The sequence below is a fragment of the Cryptotermes secundus genome, unplaced genomic scaffold (genome assembly GCF_002891405.2).
Source record: "Cryptotermes secundus unplaced genomic scaffold, Csec_1.0 scaffold162, whole genome shotgun sequence".
Lineage (NCBI taxonomy): Eukaryota > Metazoa > Arthropoda > Insecta > Blattodea > Kalotermitidae > Cryptotermes > Cryptotermes secundus.
This window is the reverse complement of record NW_019739943.1, coordinates 1,182,244-1,203,940: the sequence shown is the minus strand read 5'-3', so window position 1 is coordinate 1,203,940 and position 21,697 is coordinate 1,182,244. Positions and strand designations below refer to the sequence as shown.

The 21,697-nt window shown below is 39.7% G+C and overlaps 1 protein-coding gene and 1 long non-coding RNA gene across 5 annotated transcripts in view; one reads left to right on the top strand and one right to left on the bottom strand.

Annotated features, from left to right (window-relative positions):
- The window catches only part of LOC111872060 (terminal uridylyltransferase 7), a 53,665-nt gene that overhangs the window by 26,231 nt on the left and 5,737 nt on the right, over positions 1–21,697 (top strand). For all 3 annotated transcript variants that reach the window (XM_023865573.2, XM_023865572.2, XM_023865574.2), the window contains exons 10-16: positions 3,720–3,870; positions 5,921–6,108; positions 9,649–9,867; positions 11,905–12,051; positions 12,629–12,706; positions 13,786–14,011; positions 18,589–18,680. In XM_023865573.2, coding sequence (XP_023721341.1) covers positions 3,720–3,870; positions 5,921–6,108; positions 9,649–9,867; positions 11,905–12,051; positions 12,629–12,706; positions 13,786–14,011; positions 18,589–18,680 — 1,101 coding nt within the window. The remainder of the gene's footprint in view (positions 1–3,719; positions 3,871–5,920; positions 6,109–9,648; positions 9,868–11,904; positions 12,052–12,628; positions 12,707–13,785; positions 14,012–18,588; positions 18,681–21,697) is intronic.
- LOC111872062 overlaps positions 15,754–21,697 on the bottom strand; it is a 38,184-nt gene continuing 32,240 nt past the window's right edge. For both annotated transcript variants that reach the window (XR_002844164.2, XR_004513859.1), the window contains one exon: positions 15,754–16,272. This is a non-coding gene — a long non-coding RNA (uncharacterized LOC111872062). The remainder of the gene's footprint in view (positions 16,273–21,697) is intronic.

Here is a 21,697-nt window from a genome sequence, read left to right as displayed (position 1 = left end):
AGCACTTCCACCATTGTTGGAAACACTTCTGGAACGCGTCTTTTGGAATGGTGATCAGCCAGGCTGTCGCATTCCGCATGATGTCTTCTCTTGACTCAAATTGGGTTCTTTCAGCAGCATTTTCAGCTTGGGAAATAGCCGAAACTCACACCGAGCCATGTCGGGGGAGTAGGGAGCCTGACGAACCACAGGGATGTGTTTGGTGACGAAAGTCTGAATCAGATGCGCAGAATGGGCGGGTGCATTATCATGATGGAGCTGCCAAGTTCTTGCTCCCCACAGATCCGGTCATTCGCGCTGCACAGCATCACGAAGACGACGAAGAACCTCCTGGTAGTATTCCTTTGTGATGGTTTGGCCTTGTGGTGCGTACTCATGATGCACAACCCCACGGGAGTCGAAGAAAACAGCTAACATGACCCTGACATTGCTGCAGACCTGCCTTGCTTTTTTTGGCCTCTGGGTTGTCGGATGTTTCCACTGTGATGACTGCATCTTGGTTTCCGGGTCGTACCCATAAACCCAAGACTCATCACCCGTGATCACGGTGTTCAGAAAGTTGGTGTTACTGTTTGCATTGTCCAGCATGTCCTGTGCGATTTCCAGACGGTGTTGCTTCTGCTCCATTGTTAGCAGTTTCGGTACAAATTTGCGGACACTCTCCTCATGCCCAAATTCTTGGTCAAAATTGAATGTACGAATCCAATGCTTACCCCTATCTCGTTCGCAAGTTCTCGGACTGTGATACGACAGTCCTCCATGACCAAAGTCCACACTTGCTTAATGACATTCTCATTTCAGCTTGTTGAGGGTCTGCCTGAATGCGGTTCGCTGTCCACTGATGTGCAGCCATTTTTGAAGCGGTTGTACCACTCCTTTATCCGTGAGTTGCTCATGGCATCATCCCCGAAAGCCTGTTGAATCTTGCTAATGGTTTCCTCTTGGGTATCACCCAGCTTTTGGCAAAATTTGATGCAATATCACTGCTCATGTTGTTCTATCATTTTACACCTTACTGGAATCCAACGAGCGCTCACTACACGTCCTCACTCATAGGCCGACTGCCAGTGACTGACGCTTTCCGCGTGTGGGAAAAAATTCACGACTGCGCATGAATGTCCCCTCCACATCTCCACCGAGGGGAGCCTCCTGTGCTTCATTGGTTTACGCGGGAAAAAAAGAAGGTTCGATACTTCTTGAACACACCACGTATTAACCTCCAGCCACTTAACAGCTCTCATATTTAAATGCCAGTGCTGTGGGGTTAATAGATTTGAGACATTTTAATAGTTTATATTATGGTAACAGTGCTTCCTTACATTCAGATACCACCTGTATAATTAGATTTGTATGCAGTGGTGTCACCCCAGTTTATTAACAGGTTGGCTTCAGCTCTAACTTTTTTAAGCACTTTAGTAGCCAGAATGGATGTTTATTAAGATTACTTGTAACTTTCCATCTGAACAGCTTTCTTGGTTTGAAAGTATTGTTTTTTTTTATGAAATGTAATACAGTGAGATGTTTTTGTCTATATACAACAGATTTTTGAGGCTTCGGGTATAACATAACGATTTTCTTCAACTGTGTGACCCTAGTGAGGTAGCCTGGTGACCATCAGAGTGAAAGTCACAAAAAGAGATACGAAGAACTACTGTGTGAGGCTTTCAGTGATCTAGTAATTGAAAATTCCTTTGAGGTGTTATCTAGTGGCCACCATTTCCATTGCCATTGGCCTCTTCTTATGCATCTCAGTAATTTGCTATTTGATGGCGAGTAGCTTTTGGCTTTCAAGAATATAAAACCCCAGAGTCAGGGCTGTATTACAAGTGGTGGTGAAAAAGAGGATCAAATGGGGGATGCTGATGAGTGGAGGGACTCTTCACAGCAGATAGGCTGTCACAGAATGGTGGATGTGCAGCCAGGTGGATACTGGCATGTGAAAACCTCCAGTTACATCCCCACTAATATACAAAATCACACAAAACTATTCCAAACACACACATGAATTTATTTCTTCACGGTAAAACTTGTTATGGTCTATTGACGATGGTCTCTGTACTTTTGAACTTCACAGTTTTATGTGGGATAATTGGCTGGAGAAGATTTTGGGGTTAGATGGACAGTTAAAAAATTAAAAAAAAAAATATGTTTGTGTTGCTTTGATGTATTTTCACATGGCTGATTGCTAAATACTGCTGCCCTCAGAATTGATACCTGTGATCAAATATTTAAACTGAGGAGCCTTGCTCATAGGAAATTCATTTCCTTTGTGTGAATTAAATGGTTGTGCTGAAATTCCAGTGAATTAAAAATAAGCCAAGGTTTGATGAAGGAATGTTTGCAATAAGAGAATCACATATTGTCAGTCATATCTTTCATATGACATGCCTCATCAAGTTAAGGCCCTGTTAGGTGTTTCTGCTAAAACTGCATTTTAAGGGAAAATAATATTGTGACGTATCGTGCTATGTAGGACATCCCCTCCCCTGCCAGCGGTGACGTAACAACATCGGGCTCTGTCGTTGCTACGGTAACAGGCCAGTCAACACTCAGCCCCCTTTCCCAGCAGTGACGTAGCGGGGGATGCCACAGTTGCTATGCAGCAGTAAACTCCCGACAGCATTGCTAGGCTATCGGCAAACACGACGTCAGGCAACAGCGGTACCTATCACATAACTGTTTTCTGTCTTGTCCATGCCGAGGCTAAATAAGGAGCAGCGAACACTATTCAGTAGTGAGTTTTGTGATGAGGAGTGACACAGTGCGGATCATGAACACAGAAAGAAGAATACCGGAACGTGTGATAATCAGTGATAGTTTGTGATAGCTGAGAAGGTATTGGGAGTGTGGAATTTAGTGACACTTGTATAGCTCCTGCGTAATTAATACGTGACAACTACTGAAGATAGAGTGAATAGAATAGTGTGTAGGGTTTGTAAATTGTGTAAACCTGTAACAGTGTTATAATTAATTGTAGCCAAGACTTGTAGGTTGTTAAATAAACCAGTTAACAATCCAAATGGCATCTTCAGGGGCTAAACACGTTACAGTATGTTCATATGTGTTGTTAATATGTACCACATTGTTCTTTTAATGAGGTTGGTTCTGACTGAGGTTTATTGTGATGTACCTCAATCATCCTGGCAAATGCAACTTTGTGGAAGCAGCACAGCCATGTGAACTACTGGACTATGTATTAAACTATGTGTTCTAAAAGAGGACATCACTTCTCTGGCATTTTATGAATGAGATCAAACTGATTTGCATATAACTTGCATTCATATTTTTGTCCTGAAACAAGGATAAGTATGGTGTACTAAACTCAAATTTGCATGAAAATGTTGTGGCTAAAATAATTATTGTTATACTGTCTTCTTAAAATCAACTATTGTCAGAAACTTTTTTGTGGGTTATTTAATGACACCTTAAGTATCAAGACTATATAATGTCAGATAATAGGATGACTGATGGATGATGAACTGGAAAGGATTTGGAAGAAAGCAATCATGGCCTAATCGAGGTACTATGACAGCATTTGCCTGGAGAGACTGAAGAAACCACAGAAAAAATAACCTGTCCTGTCCTGACAAAATCTTGAACCAAGCATCTGCCAAGTACAAGTCTAGAGCATTATGACTTTTCCAACCTGTTCAGTGTTATAAATGTTATGAAAGATATTTGTTTACAAACAAATGTTAATCTCTAGAAACCTTTTTCAGGAATTTCCAGAAATTTGCAGTTTTTGCCAGAAGGAAGGTCATAGTAAGGACCAGTGCAAAGAAGAGCAACTGGCTGACTTTGACACAACTTTGCCACCAATGGAAGGGTGCTATAAGGAAGTACTCGATAAGTTGTGTGCACATATTCTAGGTGAGAAATGAGACAAATATTTGTTGTATTGCACAAATATGTATTATGTTGGACCCTAGGAATACAGTAAACTACCTGTCAACAAAATTCAGAAGGGACAAATATTTTTATACATCAGTTATATAAACATTTCAAGTATATTTAGAATGATCAAGTCAAGGAGGACGAGGTCACAAGGGCATATAGCACAAATTTGGAGAAGAGGAATGCACATAGGATATTGGTGGGAAAGCAGAAGGAAAAAGACCACTGAGAAGACCAAGGCATAGGTGGGTGAACAATATAAAATGGATCTTAGCGAGAGAGAGGATGGGAAGTTATGGATTGGATTGATCTGGCTCAGGAAAGGGACCAATGGAGGGCTCTTATGAACACAATAATGAACCTTCAGGTTCCATAAAATGTTGGGAAATTCTTGAGTAGCTGCAGAATTGGCGGCTCCTCAAGATGGGCTCAGCTCCATGAGTAAGTAAGTAAGATTATATATACATATTACATTAAGCAGTGATTGAGGACTTTTCTGTATGTTATGGAATTTACAGAGAGAGACTAGCAATCCATACAGACAAATGCACATGCTTATGGACACTGGCCAAAGATGATCTGGTTATTTGCCTATAGAAATGTACGAACACATTACCTGTAACATTGAAACAAGCGGCCTCCGTAGTCTTAGGGATAACGTTCCCACCTCATCACTCAAGGTATGCGGGTTCAAACCCGGCGGAGGTCATGGAATTTTTAAGGGCGGAAAAATTCAGGGAACAAGTCCTCCAGGAGGGACTTTAAGCCGTGTGTCCCATGTCATAGATTTATGGCACATAAACAATCCTCATGTCTCAAGGAGACCTCTGAGCAAAATTATTAGGCAAGTTTCCCGCCCAAGTAGTTTCCAGTTCCTCCGGTAGATGGGGAAGTATCGGGGACCACTGCCAGAGAGGTGGCCGACCTCGCCGGCAGAGCAGGGCTGATAGCGAGCACCAGTACTGGAAGGGCATGGCGACTAGTAGAATAATTAAAGGGGGATGCACAATCGATTAACAACTAGTCGCAGTGCATGGGGAAACCCACCCCCTCCAAAATAATAATAATAACATTGAAACAATGCTAGAAACACCATCTGGTATTACTATTACTGTATATTGCTCATGTGCAATACTAACTAGTGGCATGCATCACATCTTTGCAGCAGATTCTCAGTAAGGATCACCACATCCATCCAGTCAAGGTCATCTCGATGTTACATTTAAAGGTTCCTGCCATTGGCTAGCAGTACATCACAGTATGAGTTCAGTATTTTATGTACCATCACCAGAAACATGAAAGAAACTTGTTAGGGGTTATAATTCAAACATTAAATTCTTTTGAACATTCTATCCATTAGTTGTCTACCCAAGCCATTTCCATGTGGCCTCCGTAGTCTAGGGGTAACGTTCCCACCTCATGATTCAAGGTACGCGGGTTCAAACCCGGCAGAGGTCGTGGGATTTTTAAAGGGCGAAAAATTCAGGGAACAAGTCCTCCGGGAGGGACTTTAAGCCGTGGGTCCTGTGTCGTAGATTTACGGCACGTAAAAGATCCTCATGTCTCTAGGAGACCTCTGAGCAAAATTATTAGGCAAGTTTCCCACCCAAGTAGTTTCAAATGCCTCAGGTAGATAGGGAAGTATCGGGTACCACTGCCAGAAGAGGGCCGACCTCGCTGGCAGAATGGGGCTGATAGCGAGCACCAGTACTGGAAGGGTATGGCGACAGTAGAAATTAAAGTGGGACGCACAGTGGACCAATAACTGGTCTAAGTGCATGGGGAAACCCACCCCGTCTAATAATGAATGAATGAATGAATGAAGCCATTTCCATTCCTATGCAATTTTGATATAATTTGCATAGTTTGGAACTCATAATCATTCCTGCAAGTCATATTTCTCAGTGATGGAATTTTTAAACATTCTGTTTTGAGTAATTATGAGCCAAGAGGCCAAGAGCACAGAGTTAAATGTTATCCCCAGCATATAAAGGTTTAAAATAAATTGTGGCTATTCACTTTTTAGCAAAGTGGTCAATAACACCAGAGGAAGTGGAGAAACGGGAGAGAATTGTCTTGGATATGCAGGAATATATTGTGCAGTGTTATCCAACTGCAAAATTGGAACTGTTTGGTTCTTCATGCAATGGGTTTGGACTACTGAAATCTGACATCGATATTTGTCTGACATTCACAGACAGTGAAACTGGCAAGGTATGATCTACTACAGTTAGTCTGTGTGAATACATCATAATGCATTTTTCCTATTTATCCAACTATAAAGAAAAGGTTTTTATTTTTGTTATTATTACTCTTATTGTTTTACTTTTATTCACAATTAAGAGATTGTCATTGTTTGCAGATATAAATATGCTGTCATATGTATGAGTGACTGTAGATGGGGTTTGGATTTATAATTGAATTTATTAACCACTTAAAGAATGTAACTACAAATAACTACAAATAACTGTTGTTAATTCACACACACTGCAGTTCACTACAGTTTGTAGTCTGCTGTGTCTTCACCTGTTGTTGCCTGGTAACTGCTTCCAACGGCAGTGGGTCTCCAAACTGTCCCTGTGCCTCAGCTACCAGCTTTTAACAGCAACGGTTCACAAGGACTGAACCACAGCAGTCCTGTAACTAACTCACTCACCAACCAACTTGCTCTGGTTCACTCAACTGAACTGCATTAACTCCAGTGCCTGTCTACTTATAACATCTTGGCGTGGACCATACAAAAACACTGTTCCAACAGTTATTTCATTGTTGTGCTGTGCAGGTGTCACACGGACTGTGTAGAGATGGGTCTACGTGCCACAATAAATACTTCTAAAAACAGATTTGACTAAACAGTTTATGTGAAAATGGTCTCTTGTGACCCATTTATATTACATACCATTGCCTTCACATTTTCATATTATCTGTTAGTGCACACATGCAGAATAATCAGTGACTGCAGTTTCAGGAGCAATATTTGTTTATTTTCGTTATATTTAACATCGATAGGTTCTTGGACTCATCCGCTGTCTCATTGTAACTTCAGAACATATTTTCTTTCCATGGTTACTACAAAATGAAACCCATAGTCATCATGATCATGCCCGCTTTCCTTATATGGGAAAGGATGGGTGAGGAAGTCGACTTGCATTCAAATCCATCCAAGTATCAGCACAGTTAGTAATTTTCCAAGTTTTTCTTCTCAAATTAACGATTTTTTAGTTTGCATTTGTCTGCTGTTATTGCTGGTTTCCAAGACACAGAGCATGATGGACAGATGGGACTGACAGATTTCATTTTATTTATCCCTTAAATTCAATAAATCATTTTTGGCCAAGCCTAGGATGTAGAACAAGTCACAATTAAATCAAACCATACACAAGAACAGTTCATAAAATAGAACTCAGTCACATACAGAACAGTCATAAAAAATACATAGTGACAATCAAACCACAAAAAAGTGGAAATCGTTCAAGTTACAATCGATTGAATTAAACCCATAAAAGCCTACACAACACAACCATAACATATGCATTTCACAGAATTTCAATATTAAGGTATACTTAAAATGCAGTTAACAAATACAAATATACGTAAATATAAAATATGATAATTACATATATCTTATGAGATAAAACAGCTGAAGATGATATCGATATCTTTGGTCCTAGTACAGTTACTTATTAACACAGGCAATCAGGTGAGCACCTCAGATCTAGTAAAATGTACACCCTTCAGGTAGAATGACAGAAAAGACAAAGTTAAAACAACATAATAAGTTATACATTAAAAACTGTATAAAAGGTATTTTTATATTTTTGGAACTGTTAGATTATCTGCTTATGAGATACATATCATTATGGCAACATTTGTCAGGTATGATTCCATACAAACAGTGTCCTTCATTTTGCTTAACCAAAGAAAATGGCATTTGAAGAGAGACACTGGGTTTGGAACTGGTATTCTCATATTATTACAAGTACTATGATGTAGATACAGGTAATTTGTGGTTAGCCACAGTTGCGAGTTGTAACTTTGCAGCTTCAGAATTATCTTTCATGGTGATGAAAGCTGATTTAAGGCTATAGTGCTAATATTCAGCATTAATTCATAATTGGTTGTATTTTTCTGAAACTTTTTACATTCTTTACTAACAGAAGTTTAATAAACAATGTAACATGGTCATGGGAAACCATGTGGAAATGAGAGGGACTTATGCTGTGTGTACGTTTTCATTCTTGCAAACTAAATCTACTACAAGTTTCACCAAGTTGGTTGGTGTAGTAGCAGTGGTATTGTATACTTGTTTTCAGGAGGTGTTTGATTTGAATCTCAGCCAGGGCACTGGCTGTCTTGACTGAGGTTTTTCATGGTTTTGCTTGCTTCCTCAAAGTAGATGCTAAGGTAGTATTTCAATTAGGTTACTCATATGACTGCTTTTTTTTCAACTCGTTATTGATCAGTCATCATACCATTTGTTGCCATGTATGCTCTATAGTATAGATACTGCCACCTTTATTAAATAGACCACAGTGAATTGTTACCAGGCACACTCGAAGGACTGCCATATGTTACACATTTCTTTTTTTAACCAAAGCTTCATGGCCAAAAGTTGTGACTTATAAAGTATGTATATACTGCTTTTCAGGATATAATTTTACACGTTTGATAGAGGTTAGGAAAATTATGGCTAAAGGTTAAAACTAAAAAAAAGCTATCCCTGTAACAGGCCATGGTGGCCCATACGATTTGGAGACATCGAGGCTCCTACATTTTCTAGACAGTTGGCTAACAGATGTTGATGAGGTAATGTAAGCTAAGTAATAATTATTTGAAATTGTAACAAAGTTGTATAGGAATGGAAAGGACTCAGGAAGTCAGCTAATGGATATAGTATTCAGAAGAATTTAAGCCTTGAATTTTAACCTATGACAGCCTTCTTTCATGTTTCTGATGATGGTAGGTGAAATACTGAAATCATACATTTATTATTTCTCTAGAAATCAATGGACCTGGATTTTTCCATGATGAAAACACAGGTAATTAAGTGAACCCTTATATATTGAATGCTCAGTGAGAAAACACCCAAGTTTGACATAAAATGTACACTGCTTGAATGATAAACTGATTATGTTTAAAAGTTCTCCAATAGAAAATGTTGAAGTACCCAGGGGAGAGACCTCAAATGTTATGGTAAAACCAAAAATCAATTAACTGTCCAACTTTCTGCCTTAAGTAGATACTATAAGGTTCTGACAATGGTGTATAACACACAGAGATACTGGGTTTTTGGACTTTGTCCATTGTCCGGATTCTAAATAACTAAAAAAAACATNGTCTGATGCCTACCCTTTGACCTGTCCAGCAAGGGAGGCCCTGCCAGTAGCTACGCTACCGCTGGTATAGCTCTCGGGGTCCTTGGCATACTCAAACCCCCTCACCACGATAAGGTGGAGACACCAACGAGGGAGGTATAGGTATATAGGTGTAAAAAAAAAAAGGGGGTAAAGCTATTCCCGTAACAGGCCATGCAGGCCCACAGGGTTGTGAGACGTTGAGGCTCCCACATTTGCTAGACAGTTGGCTCACAAATGGTGGTAGAGTTTATATGGGAGAAGTTGGTGTGACATTTTAAGGTAGAGATGACAACTTTACTTCAGAATGGCTGGAAGCTAATAATCAGAACTCACTGAATAAACTTGTTCAATGAGAAATAATGAATTATATTTGGCTGTTATTTTTGTCCTCTCTTAGGAACATAATTTTGTGAGAATAATAGAAGGCTTGCAAAATATGCTAAAGAAGCTTGGGGTGATGAGTAACTTGGTTCCTGTCACAACAGCCAAGGTCCCAATCTTGAAGTTTTTCCATAAAGTTTCTGAGCTGGAAGGGGATATAAGCATTTATAACACTCTTGGGCAGCAGAACACAAAGTTACTGAGAACATATGCAGAGATTGATCCTCGTGCAAAGGTATGTATTCATTATAATCATTCCATAAGTATCTGTTGTGAAACTGGTGTTTCAAATATTGTTTCCCTTGAGATAAGTGAATTTGAATACTAAACTGAGGAAAATCTTAAGTGGACATCATTTAATAATGTGGTTGGTGGATCATTTAAATTGAATATTTGATTGAATTCCTTAAATCAGGCAATACTAGATGGGGTTTCCAGTGCATGTAACCAACTTCATTCCTCCCTCCCCAAAGAAAAAGACTGTTGATGGACTGGTATGCAGTTTTGAGGAAGATTTTGCCTTTGATATATTCTTTTTGTAATTAATTTTATAGTTCTTTTGCAGCTCAAGAATGTAAGAATGTTGTATTGATCATGATCGGTTAACTGTTGAATTAAATGAACATGAAATGTTTTAAAAGTCTTCTTTAACCTAAAATGTAGATGTATTGCCGAAACTTACATGTTTGACTAGGTCTCGTTCTGGATTTCTTCCCCATTGTTTTGCTTGCAATACTTTTCAAGGACATCTTTTGTTTTCTGTGGGACTGAACCCTCTGTGCTCTAAATTTGTATTCTTTCTTGTAATGGTTTATGATCTAAAATATGAATTGCAGTTTACTCATAATGTTGTCCATTCAGATATTCTTTTATTTATTATAAAAGATCTTTTGTGATGATTTTAATTAGTTTTTTATGTTAATTGTTGATATGCATTATATTTTTGTTGAAGCTACTGTTGTATGTGATTAATAATGACTTTTACTAAAAGCTTATTTACATCCACACAGCACTTAATGATATGAAGTTTACTGTTTTCTGGGATGTGATACTATATGGTTCAGTACATATCAACCAATACCCTGAAGATGGGGGCAGCACATTCCTCTGAAACTTTGGTTCCTATCTACCAAACTACATGGCATCATATGTCAGAAGACAATAATCTTTGTAGTCATTGCTGTGAGGAACCCAGAACTCATAAATTAATAATATAGCATACCATAATATGAGGCATTCAGCTATAAGTTTTGACATTAGGGCATTGTCATCAGACTGCATGTTCATATACAGAGAAATGCCCATTTGGGAGTTCTCTGGGGAGCACTGGATGTAAGTACTAAATTGAGGAAAATCTTGAATGGAGGTAATTTAACACTGAGATTGTTTGTCTTGGGATCAGTGAAATTTAGCGTTAAGTGATGGAAAACCTTAACTTAAGAAATATATAATTGGGGGTCACTGTATAATTTTCCATATAATTAGTGAATTGTGTGTACCATTTTTATTGTTAGTATTATCAGAAAAACATAGTTGATGAGAATAATAAAATTGCCTTTTTTTGTTTGTTATCAGCTTTAAAGTAAGCCACAAATGGCCCTTTCCAGCTTAGAAAGCACAGTAATTATAAATTATTTTATGTAAAGTGCATCTTTGTTGGTTATTTTAAATATTTGTAAATATATAATGATAGAAATATTTACATTTAGATTCTTTGCTCTTGTTACTGCTGGGATATACAGGTATATCTTTCCTTTATTAGTTCTGTATGCAGTAGCAGTAGCAGTAGCACAGTAATGGCTCTGTATGTCCGTGGTGTTTTATGTGTGGGTCTGATATGATGATATCTAACTGCATTTCAATGAATCTGTGGAAACTGCCCACATTAAACAAAGCATTGCAACATCTACATGCTTATTTTGCAGCCATTGCTAGGAACCATATTGCTGTGGAATGATTCCATAATTAACGTATCCATGGAAGCAAATCAAGAGAACGCAGTAACAGAACAGTACAACTAGATGTGTGCTGCATGGTTAGAACGAAGCTATTTAAGGAAGGACCCCGACCAGGATAGCTAGATCTTCAACAAGCCTATGTGTAACTGGCATCCTTCAAATCTTCAATTGAAGTGGATGTGTGGATGCAAATAAAAAAGTTTCTAATAAAGGTTCCCAATTATGGCCAGAATTGTGTGGAGAACAATCCATACTGTAAAAACATAAAATGGTGAAACATGTTGAAATCAGATAAATTGTTGAATGTATTTCAGATGCTTGGATACATGCTCAAACGATTTGCAAAAGTATGTGACATGTGTGATGCATCACGTGGTAGCCTTTCTTCATATGCCTACATCTTAATGGTGATATATTTTCTTCAGCAGTGCAGCCCTCCTGTGTTGCCAGTGTTGCAAGAGGTGAGGACATTTATATGACTAAATTCAAATCTAATCTTAGTGCTACAGGCTGTTCAAGAACTTCAGACAGTCATAAAAACTGAATGACATTTACCAAAAAAAACCTCTGTTCTGAGGTAAGATGTAAGAAGAAATGAAAATCAAATATGAAGAGCAAGCAGTACATTGAGCAGGTTATTGTAATGGTAACACTTTAGACTCAGTTTCAGGAGGTGCTCAGTTCAAATCTTGGCCAGGACCGAAGATTTTCATTGATTTTCTCAGTCCCTCCAGGCAAATGCAGAGAGAATGCCTGGATTGGGCCAATACTGCTTCCTTCCAAAGCTGTTCCATTTCATAATATAAGCTATAGCATGCTGTTATGTATCTTTTGTCATTGGACAGAGAATAAACTAGAGATGTGGTAGAAAAACTGCCTGTAAGTGTTGGTCAGATTGGAGCAAGGCAGACTGCAGCTACTACCTCAAGAGACAAGTTGGTTCAGTGGCCAAGAAGAGGTTAAAAACAAATTTTCATTGCATGTCACTGATGCTGTGTCAGTTTAGAATAATTAAGCAAGTCTTATTCTATCTTTCAGCTGTCAGAAACCCAACCAAAACCTCGGAGATTTGTGGAAGGCTGTGACACATACTTCTATGAAGACTTGGGCAAAGTAGTAAGTTCACGTTCAAATTTATGACCAGTTGTATTCACCATTATCGTAACCTATCACCATACAGACTGAGTTATACAAGCTCCACTGTGTTAACCTTACATGGACTAATGGCCCATATGTTTGTATATACTGTCTGCTCCAAGTTTCAGTAATGGTCATTCCCTGAAAACATGATTGATTCTCAAACAGCTGATTGTTAAACAGATTGACCGCCTCTGTGGTCTAGTGGTCAGAGTTCCTGGCTACAGATCCAGAGATCCAGGTTTGATTCCTGGCACTACCAGATTTTCTGAGAAGTAGTCTGCTCAGCCTCATGAGGATAATTGAGGAGCTACTTGAATGGAAATACCGGCTCTGGTCTAGAAAACCGAAATTAACGGCCATGGGGATTCGTTGCGCTGACCACGCAACACGCTCTATCCACTAAAGTTGGTACTAACTTCGCCGACAAGCAGTGGTCACTCGGTCAGTATAGTTCACTTGCGGACTAAAACCATGGAGTTTGTTTTGGGGACTAGATTGGCTGCTCTAATTGACAGTTTTTAAGATTTCTTATGTGCATCACAGATATTTCTTTATGCTGGTGGTATATGCATAACTAACCTCCTTTATGTGTATCGTGTTTAGATCTGTTCTGCTACTCAAAAATGTATGATCTTCATTTACTTCATGTGACATGATCACTGGGTCAGACATGCCAGATAATAAACTTCCAAATGAAACTTATCATTGTTTCATAGCATATTAATATCCAGGTCTTAATTAACTGTGTACCCATTCATTCCAGTAACAGTTCTCTTTGCCACTGATGTGCACTTAACAGTTAAGCAGTCCATCTTTTAACTTTGTACCATTATAGATTAAAGTCATATGCCAGAACATAAATAAGTATTTGTTCAGAAGAGAATTCATAAGGAGAAAGAACCACATTGTGGGTACTAATGAGGTTCTTATTGGTTAGAAATCCAAAATTTCTTATTCAAATACTTTGCCAAACTCAGTTGATTTGGTGTAGTATCATAATGCTTCTCTTTTGTAAAACACAGAAATACATGATGTTTTATTAATTTTATTCACAGGAGAAACTGTGGCCTGACTATGGCAAGAATATGAGCTCGGTGGGTGAGCTCTGGATTCAGTTATTAGGCTTCTACAGTGCAGAGTTTGATTTTGGAAAGTATGTTATTTCAATACGACAGAGGGAACGGCTGCTGCGCTTTGAAAAACTATGGACGTCCAAATGTATGGCCATTGAAGATCCATTTGACCTGACCCACAACCTAGGAGTAGGACTTTCAAGAAACAGTAAATATTTTGCCAGATATCATAAACATGCAGAAGGATTTTTAAGAGAATTTAAATGCTTGTAATTTTATATTAAAATTTATTTCATTTCAGTTTGCAAAGCATAACACTGTAATGTCATATTCATTGGAATGTAAGGAAAATCATATTACGTTTTCCTTTATGAAGATTTTCTTTTGCAGTAGAGAATAAATTCATACTGAGACTGTAGATTGAGGAACTTTATGATAAAGTCTCTTTGTTTATCTTTATTAGAATAATAGACTCAAGGATGTTAAAACAATCTCTCCATCTGGAAGAACAGGTAACAGATATACAGCTTTATAATGGGAAATGCATGGAAAAATGCTGCTGTTGAAGATTGCTGCTTAGCTGAAGTATAGTTTAGAAATAAGTCTTCAGGAAAGAGACTGGTTCAGTGTGGGTTGGATTAAATTGGATTGGTGTAGGATATTCTGAGGGACTTTTATTTGTGTGATATATATTCAGTTTTCACACTCAAATTAATTTCTCTTTTTTTAACATGTCACACACTAGCTCTAAATTTGGGGATTAGATTTTTGAACAACTTTGTCTATATGAACAGTTATGAAAATTTCATATTTGTGATAAGTTAACACAAAAGAAATTGTGGGAGGTGTCATGTTCGGGTATTATGAAGTTCCATGTGATTTTCATGTATATGCATGCATAACCCAGATGATAACAGTAAGTCAGGCAGGTAAAAATATGTACCAGTTTCCCTGTGTAGACATCTACACACAGAGGCATACACACGTGTGTACAGATACAAATGCGTTCACTTATCTCCAGAAAGAAATCTGCCACTTGCGAGCTCAGTCACTGTGAACCAACCACTCCATCAGATAAGTAAATGAGCAGTAGTTACTTGTCGTGAGATCAGGGCTGTAAGAAGGGTTGTCATACAACTCCCAGTTGAATTGCTCCAGAGCAGTGCCCAGGTGTGAGCGGCTGTATATGGACATGCATTGTCATGGAGGAGCACTACACCGGATGTCAGCATTCCATGCCTTTTGTTTCGAATGGCCATACACATTTTTTGTTTATGTTTTTCAATACACTTCTGATGTTATTGTGGTCCCATGTTTTATGAATTCCATTATCAGCACTACTTTCTTGTCCTGGAAAACAGTTTCCATCAGCTTTCTGACAGGCAGACAATATTTGTTTAAACCTTTTCAGCTTGTTTGGTGAATGTATGTGCATCCTCTGCTTTGCCTTCTCTTTGGTTTCAGCATTCACAAATGGATCCCTGGTTTCATCACCTGTTGTTCATGCAATGTAATTGAGAAATTTGTCACCATCTTTGTGGTANTAATTCGTCGTTAATTCTGTAAAAATTATGTTTCGTTATTTGAAGTAAGAATTCTTAAAATTCCTAGAATTCTTTCCCGCTTGGCCCAGTCTTTTTTCTTCGGGATGTTGTTGATGTGTGTTGTCTGTCGGTTGTTGATGTTGCTTGTCTGTGTGTTGCGATGCTTGTGTGGTGACGAGGTGGAAAACTTATAAAAGTGTCACATTTGACGGAAGGAACTTGATTGTTAATTTGTTAGTGTGACGGACCAGAATGAAAGACCTTAAACTTTTTAAAAACACTTCTGATGTTATTGTGGTCCCTTGTTTTATGAATTCCATTATCAGCACTACTTTCTTGTCCTGGAAAACAGTTTCCATCAGCTTTCTGACAGGCAGACAATATTTGTTTAAACCTTTTCAGCTTGTTTGGTGAATGTATGTGCATCCTCTGCTTTGCCTTCTCTTTGGTTTCAGCATTCACAAATGGATCCCTGGTTTCATCACCTGTTGTTCATGCAATGTAATTGAGAAATTTGTCACCATCTTTGTGGTATCACTCTAAAAACGCAAAGCTGAAGCAGTTCTCTGTGTTTTTGTGCCTGCCCTTGACATTTTTGGAACCAGTCTTACGCACAACTTGTGATAGCCTAGCTTAACAGTGATAATCTGATAGAGAACTGTGCGTGAAATTTGTGGAAATTCACACAAAATTTCTGAAATTGTGAAGCACTGTCTTTCACTTTGAACAAGATTGTCACTCACTACAGATGGCGGACAACTTCGCTTTTCATAGTGAACATTTGTTCACCAATCTTTGAACACTCTACACCATTGCCTTACAGTTCCTTCACCCATTATGTTTTGGCTGTATATTGCAGCACATAATTCATGATGAATTTCACAGTTGGCAGGATAATCAGTCTCAGGATGCATCAGAACTCACTCTGTAGAGACAAGAGCAAACATTAGATGACCACTTATATGGTAGTTTACGAGACAGTGACTCATGTGAAGCTACATTGCATGTGCAGGCTCTCCCCCGCACCAACATTAGTTGCCCAAAATAAACTGTGGTTGCTTATTGAATATCTTTTGTATACCTTATACAATTAAATCATGATAGAATGAGTATGGTTTGTAATGAGGATTTCACTCTAATGACAAAAACCATTGAAACTATCAGTTTCTTAACATTTAGCATATGGAAAACCACATAAATTAAGGGCTTCTGTTCCTACGCCTTCATCACAATGAGTGAGTCCATGCTGTCACCAATTTTCTCATTATTTTTTGCATCAGTGGTATTTTCAGATTTGCTTCAGGAGTTATTTATGCCTAGGAGCTGAGAAATGTATGTTACATGACATCCTTTGAATTTTCTTGTCAGTCCAGTAGTTTCTTTAATTGTGTATTGTGTAGTTTACTTAGGCACCATGCAGTATCTTTTCCTCGTCATATGGATTTCCCCTGTAGACCGCCTCTGTGGCCTAGTGGTCAGAGTTCGATTCCCGGCGCTACCGGATTTTCTGAGATATATGGGGTCTGGAATGGGGTTCATTCAGCCTTGTGAGGATAATTGAAGAGTTATTTCAAGGAAATAGTGGCTCCAGTCTATAAAAGCGAAATTTACCGCCATGGAGATCCGTTGCGCTGGCCACGCAACATCCTCTGTTCACTAAAGTTGGCACTAACCACCGACAAACAGTGGTCACTCAGTATAGTTCGCGTGAGGACTAAAACCACAGAGTTTTTTTTATGGGTTTCCCCTTCCCTGAACTTTCACTGACCTCAGGCAGTGATGTGGTAGGATACTACTAGGCAGGCATATGTGTAAGGTTTTGTCCCCCATAAAACATTATTGTATTTCACATGGTGCCAACTGCAAAAATTCCTGAAAACCATGATATTGGTAGTGAAGCAAAATGTCATAACTTGCAAGTGTAATGTAGCATCTGATGTTTTCTCCCCAAATGTACAAGGTGGTTCAAATATGACCGGGACTGATTTGTGTGTAAACAAGCCACACTGCACAGTAGCTGCGCGACCTTGAGAGAGTGAAGCCACAACCTCCACCCTCCCTCCTGTTCGGGTTAGAACCTGTTCAGTCCTGTCTGGGAGTTGCTAGAGTGATGAGCGAACAGAAGGTACCGCGGAGCATGGAACAACGCATTGTGATCAAATTCCTCAGAGAAAATGTCCCGTCCACTGAAATTCACCACGTACTCCAACAACAGTACGAGGAAGAGTGTCTCTCATGGACCTGTGTGTTTGAGTGGTGTAAGTGCTTCAGAAAGGGCAGAGAGCGCATGGACAATGAACTGCATGATCGTCGGCCGCGAACATCCGTCACCGAGCCAAACATTGATCATGCAGAAGTGCTTATTCGTGAGAATAGGCACATCCCTATCAAGGAACGTGGAGCCATGCTGTCCATCAGTGTTGGTAGTGTAGAAGACATCATCAAATACCACCTGCACTATTACAAGGTGAATGCGCATTGAGTACCATGCAGTTTGAAGATGAAGGTGATGCATTTAAAGTCTATAGTGACCACCGATGAAACATGGGTGAACTACTTCATTCCCGAGTCCCAGCAGTCATCACATGAGTGGCGGCATACCAGTTCTCCCAAACCTAAGAGGGTGCGGAGGAGCCGTTCGGCAGGAAAAGTGATGGCAACGTTCTTCTGGGACTGGCAGGGGGTTATCCATGTAGACTTTCTGACAGATGCCAGAACAGTCAATGCAGCTTATTACTTGGCCCTCATACGGCCAAAACAACAATGGAAACCCTCCAGAAATTGAAATGGAACCTTCTGACACATCCACCGTACTGTCCTGATTTGACCCCAGGTGATTTCTACCTGTTTGGAAGGCTCAAATCAGACTTGCAAGGCATGCGATTTGTGGACGACGACGCCGTCATCCAGACTTCGGGAGTGGATATGCCACCAACCACAAGCCTTTTTTGAAGAGGGCATCAGGATACTTCCAGAACATTGGAAAAAAATGTGTTGACTCCGGAGAGGAGTACATTGAAGACTGACATGTGCAAGTAAGTGTTTGGCAATTATGGTTCTTGAAAAAGAAATCAGTCCCGGTCATATTCGAACCACCTTGTATATGAAAGTAAATTACTGATATTCAAATACCGTAACAATAACACAGTATATTCACCATTTTCTCCCTTTTTTTAAGAGTTATAATTGCCCTCTTAGTAAAGAATGTAATTCTCATGTTTTTGACTGTGTTTCTTTCCAGTGCACATCTACATCATAAAATCATTCAGGAAAGGATATATGTGCTTTGGAATACCTCCACCAGACACTTCTATGTTAACAGAAAGCGCTGAGGTAAGCTCTCTCTTTCTTCTAGACCATTCCATTGATGACCAACACACCTGAAAGAAAAATGTACAAGGTGTGGCAATAAAGAACCCGGATTACTTTTATGACTCATTTCCGGCCACGTCATTGACGAAGAGGAGGGTAGGGCATTGACCCTTGGACTTCCCTCTACCGTCACACAAAGTTTCATTCACGTGCATCGGTTAGTCTGGCCGCGACCATTGTTAGAAGCGGATCGTGTTTCTGAGCTCCGTCGGAATAATGCTGAGTGCTAATGCAGAACAACGTGCTAACATCAAATTCCTCACAAAACTTGGAAAATCTGCCACTGAAACTTACAATTTGTTGACAGAAGTATATGGTGATCAGTGTCTATCTCGCACGCAAGTTTTCGAGTGGTTTAAGAAGTTTATGGAGGGTAGGAAAAACGTCGGGAACGATCCAAAATCGGGCCGTCCTCCCACTGCGAAAACTCCAGAGAATGTGGAGAAGGTCGCTAGAATTGTTCGAAGAGATCGTCGACTGAGCATTCGAGCAATTTCTGAACTTACGAACATCAATAAGGAAAGTGTTAGACAGATTTTGCACGACGATCTGGGCATGAAAAAGGTGTGTGCTAAAGTGGTGCCAAAAATCCTTACCCCCCAGCAAAAGGAACATCGAGTGAATTGCTGTGTTGACACTCTTGAAAACATTGAAAATGATCCTGATTTCTTCCAAAACGTAATTACGTGTGACGAAACTTGGATTCTTCAATATGATCCAGAGACTAAGCGACAATCCATGCATTGGAAGAGCCCCAAATCCCCTAGGAAGAAGAAAGCGCGCATGAGCAAGTCCAAATTCAAAGCAATGATGATTGTTTTTTTCGATATCCGGGGGGTAATCTACATTGATTGGGTGCCTGAAGGTCAGACTGTCAATCAGGTTTATTATAAAAATGTTTTGACGTACCTCCGTGAACGTGTGCGACGAAGGAGACCAGACATGTGGAAGAATGCCTCATGGGTTCTTCATCACGACAACGCGCCAGCACACAACGCGCTATCTGTGAAGAGGTATTTGGCAAAAAACAACATTCCAGTGATGGAACATCCACCGTATTCTCCGGACCTAGCACCGTGCGACTTTTTTCTCTTCCCAAAAATCAAGTCTGCGCTGAAAGGGACCAGGTTCGAGTCCGTGGATGCAGTGAAAGCAAAAGCGACGCAACTCTTGAAGAGCATAACACAAGATGACCTGCAGCACTGCTTCCAACAGTGGAAAATTCGCATGGAGCGGTGTAGGGATCGGGGAGGGGACTACATTGAAGGGGATAACATTTCGACTGTCTGATTTTTTTTTAATAAAGGGTTAGAGCATGAATCCGGTTTCTTTATTGCCACACCTTGTACACCTCATATTTCCATCTCTTTCTCTCCCTCACCCACACACAGACACACACCCAATCAGAGTGGCTTTTGAAACACTGTGAGCTAAAAAATAATTCCCACTGTGATAATAAAGGTGAGTCTGTGAGGTTTTTCTTAAATAACTTTTTTGAAAATTGATTTAGGGAAACATTAAAGAGCTCAGCACACTCTTTGTCTTGTCTTCTCACCTTTTCTTGTGTTCTGCTGTTATTCCTAAGGGAGATTGGCTTTCTTGGTTCAGTACTACACATTCACATAAAACATTCAATATCTACAACTTTAGCAAAATAACTACAGGGTTACCCAATAGAGTAAAAATCCAACTCATTATAGTATATAATATTTAGCACGAGGGATCTTCAAAAAGTTTCCCAACTTTTGTGTTTTTGAAGAAATTCGGAAGAGTGGGAGGGGGGGTATTCTCGGGTGTCATATTACTAGTTTGCAAGGCAGGCCTGTTGACTTTGCAGTTAGTGTGAGAGTTGCTACAAAGTGGTGAACATATCAGCGAAACTTGAGAATTGCACCAAGGAGGAACAATGATATCTGATACATTCTTTGTGGGCAGAAGGTGTACCAGGTGGACAGATTCATCAGCACGTGTGCTCAGTATCAGGACAATGCTATCTCTCATAGATTTATATATGAATGGATTGAAATGTTTTAAACGGCCATATGAGTGTGACCGATGTAGAGCGCTTGGATCGCACAACCACAGCCACAACTGCACAGAATGAAGAAAGAGCTAGGGAGCAGATTCTTCAAAATAGAAGAGTGGTGGTCAATGAAATTGCAAAACAACTGAATATCAGTATTAAGTGTGCCTATTGTGTGGTGCATGATAACCTTCAGTTCCATAAAGTGTGCGCCTGGTGCGTACCTAAGGAAGTGGCAGATGAGCTTAGACATTTGTTTGGCCACACCATAGCTCAAGTGGTTAGTCAATGGCTTCCCACCGCAGCTGCCCTGGTTCGATCCTGGGTCTGGTCAAGTGGGATTTGTGGTGGACAAATTGACACTGGTGCGGGTTTTCTCTGAGTACTTCGGTTTCCCCTGCCAATCTTCATTCCACCAAATTCTTCATCGTCATAATCAGTTGGACTCAACCCCCCACTAAGGGAATTAATTAATTAGTTAGACATTTGTTCCTGCCACTTAGCTTCTTATTGAGTAGAAGGTGACAACTTTCTGCAGTGGATTGTCACAGGTGATGAAACTTGGGTTCACCACTATCAACTAGAAACCAAATGGAAGAGCATGCAATGGAAGCATCCATCATCTCCTGTTGCAAAGAAATACAGGAAGAAACCATCAGCAGGCAAGTTGATATTGACCATGTTCTGGGATTCTCGAGGGCCTCTTCTTGTCACCTGCCTTTAATGTGGAACAGCTGTCACAAGAGCAACCAATTGTGACATGCTTCAGAGAGAGCTGAAGCTTGCAGTCTGCTCTAAAAGGAGAGGTAGACTCTCAGTGGTCGTCCTGTTGTTGCATGACAATACCTGTCCCCATACTGCAGCTTACAAGTTAGAAACCCTCAGGAAATTGAGGGTGGAAGTCATGGAACATCGAGCTCACAGTCAAGATTTGGCATCATTTGATTCTCACCTT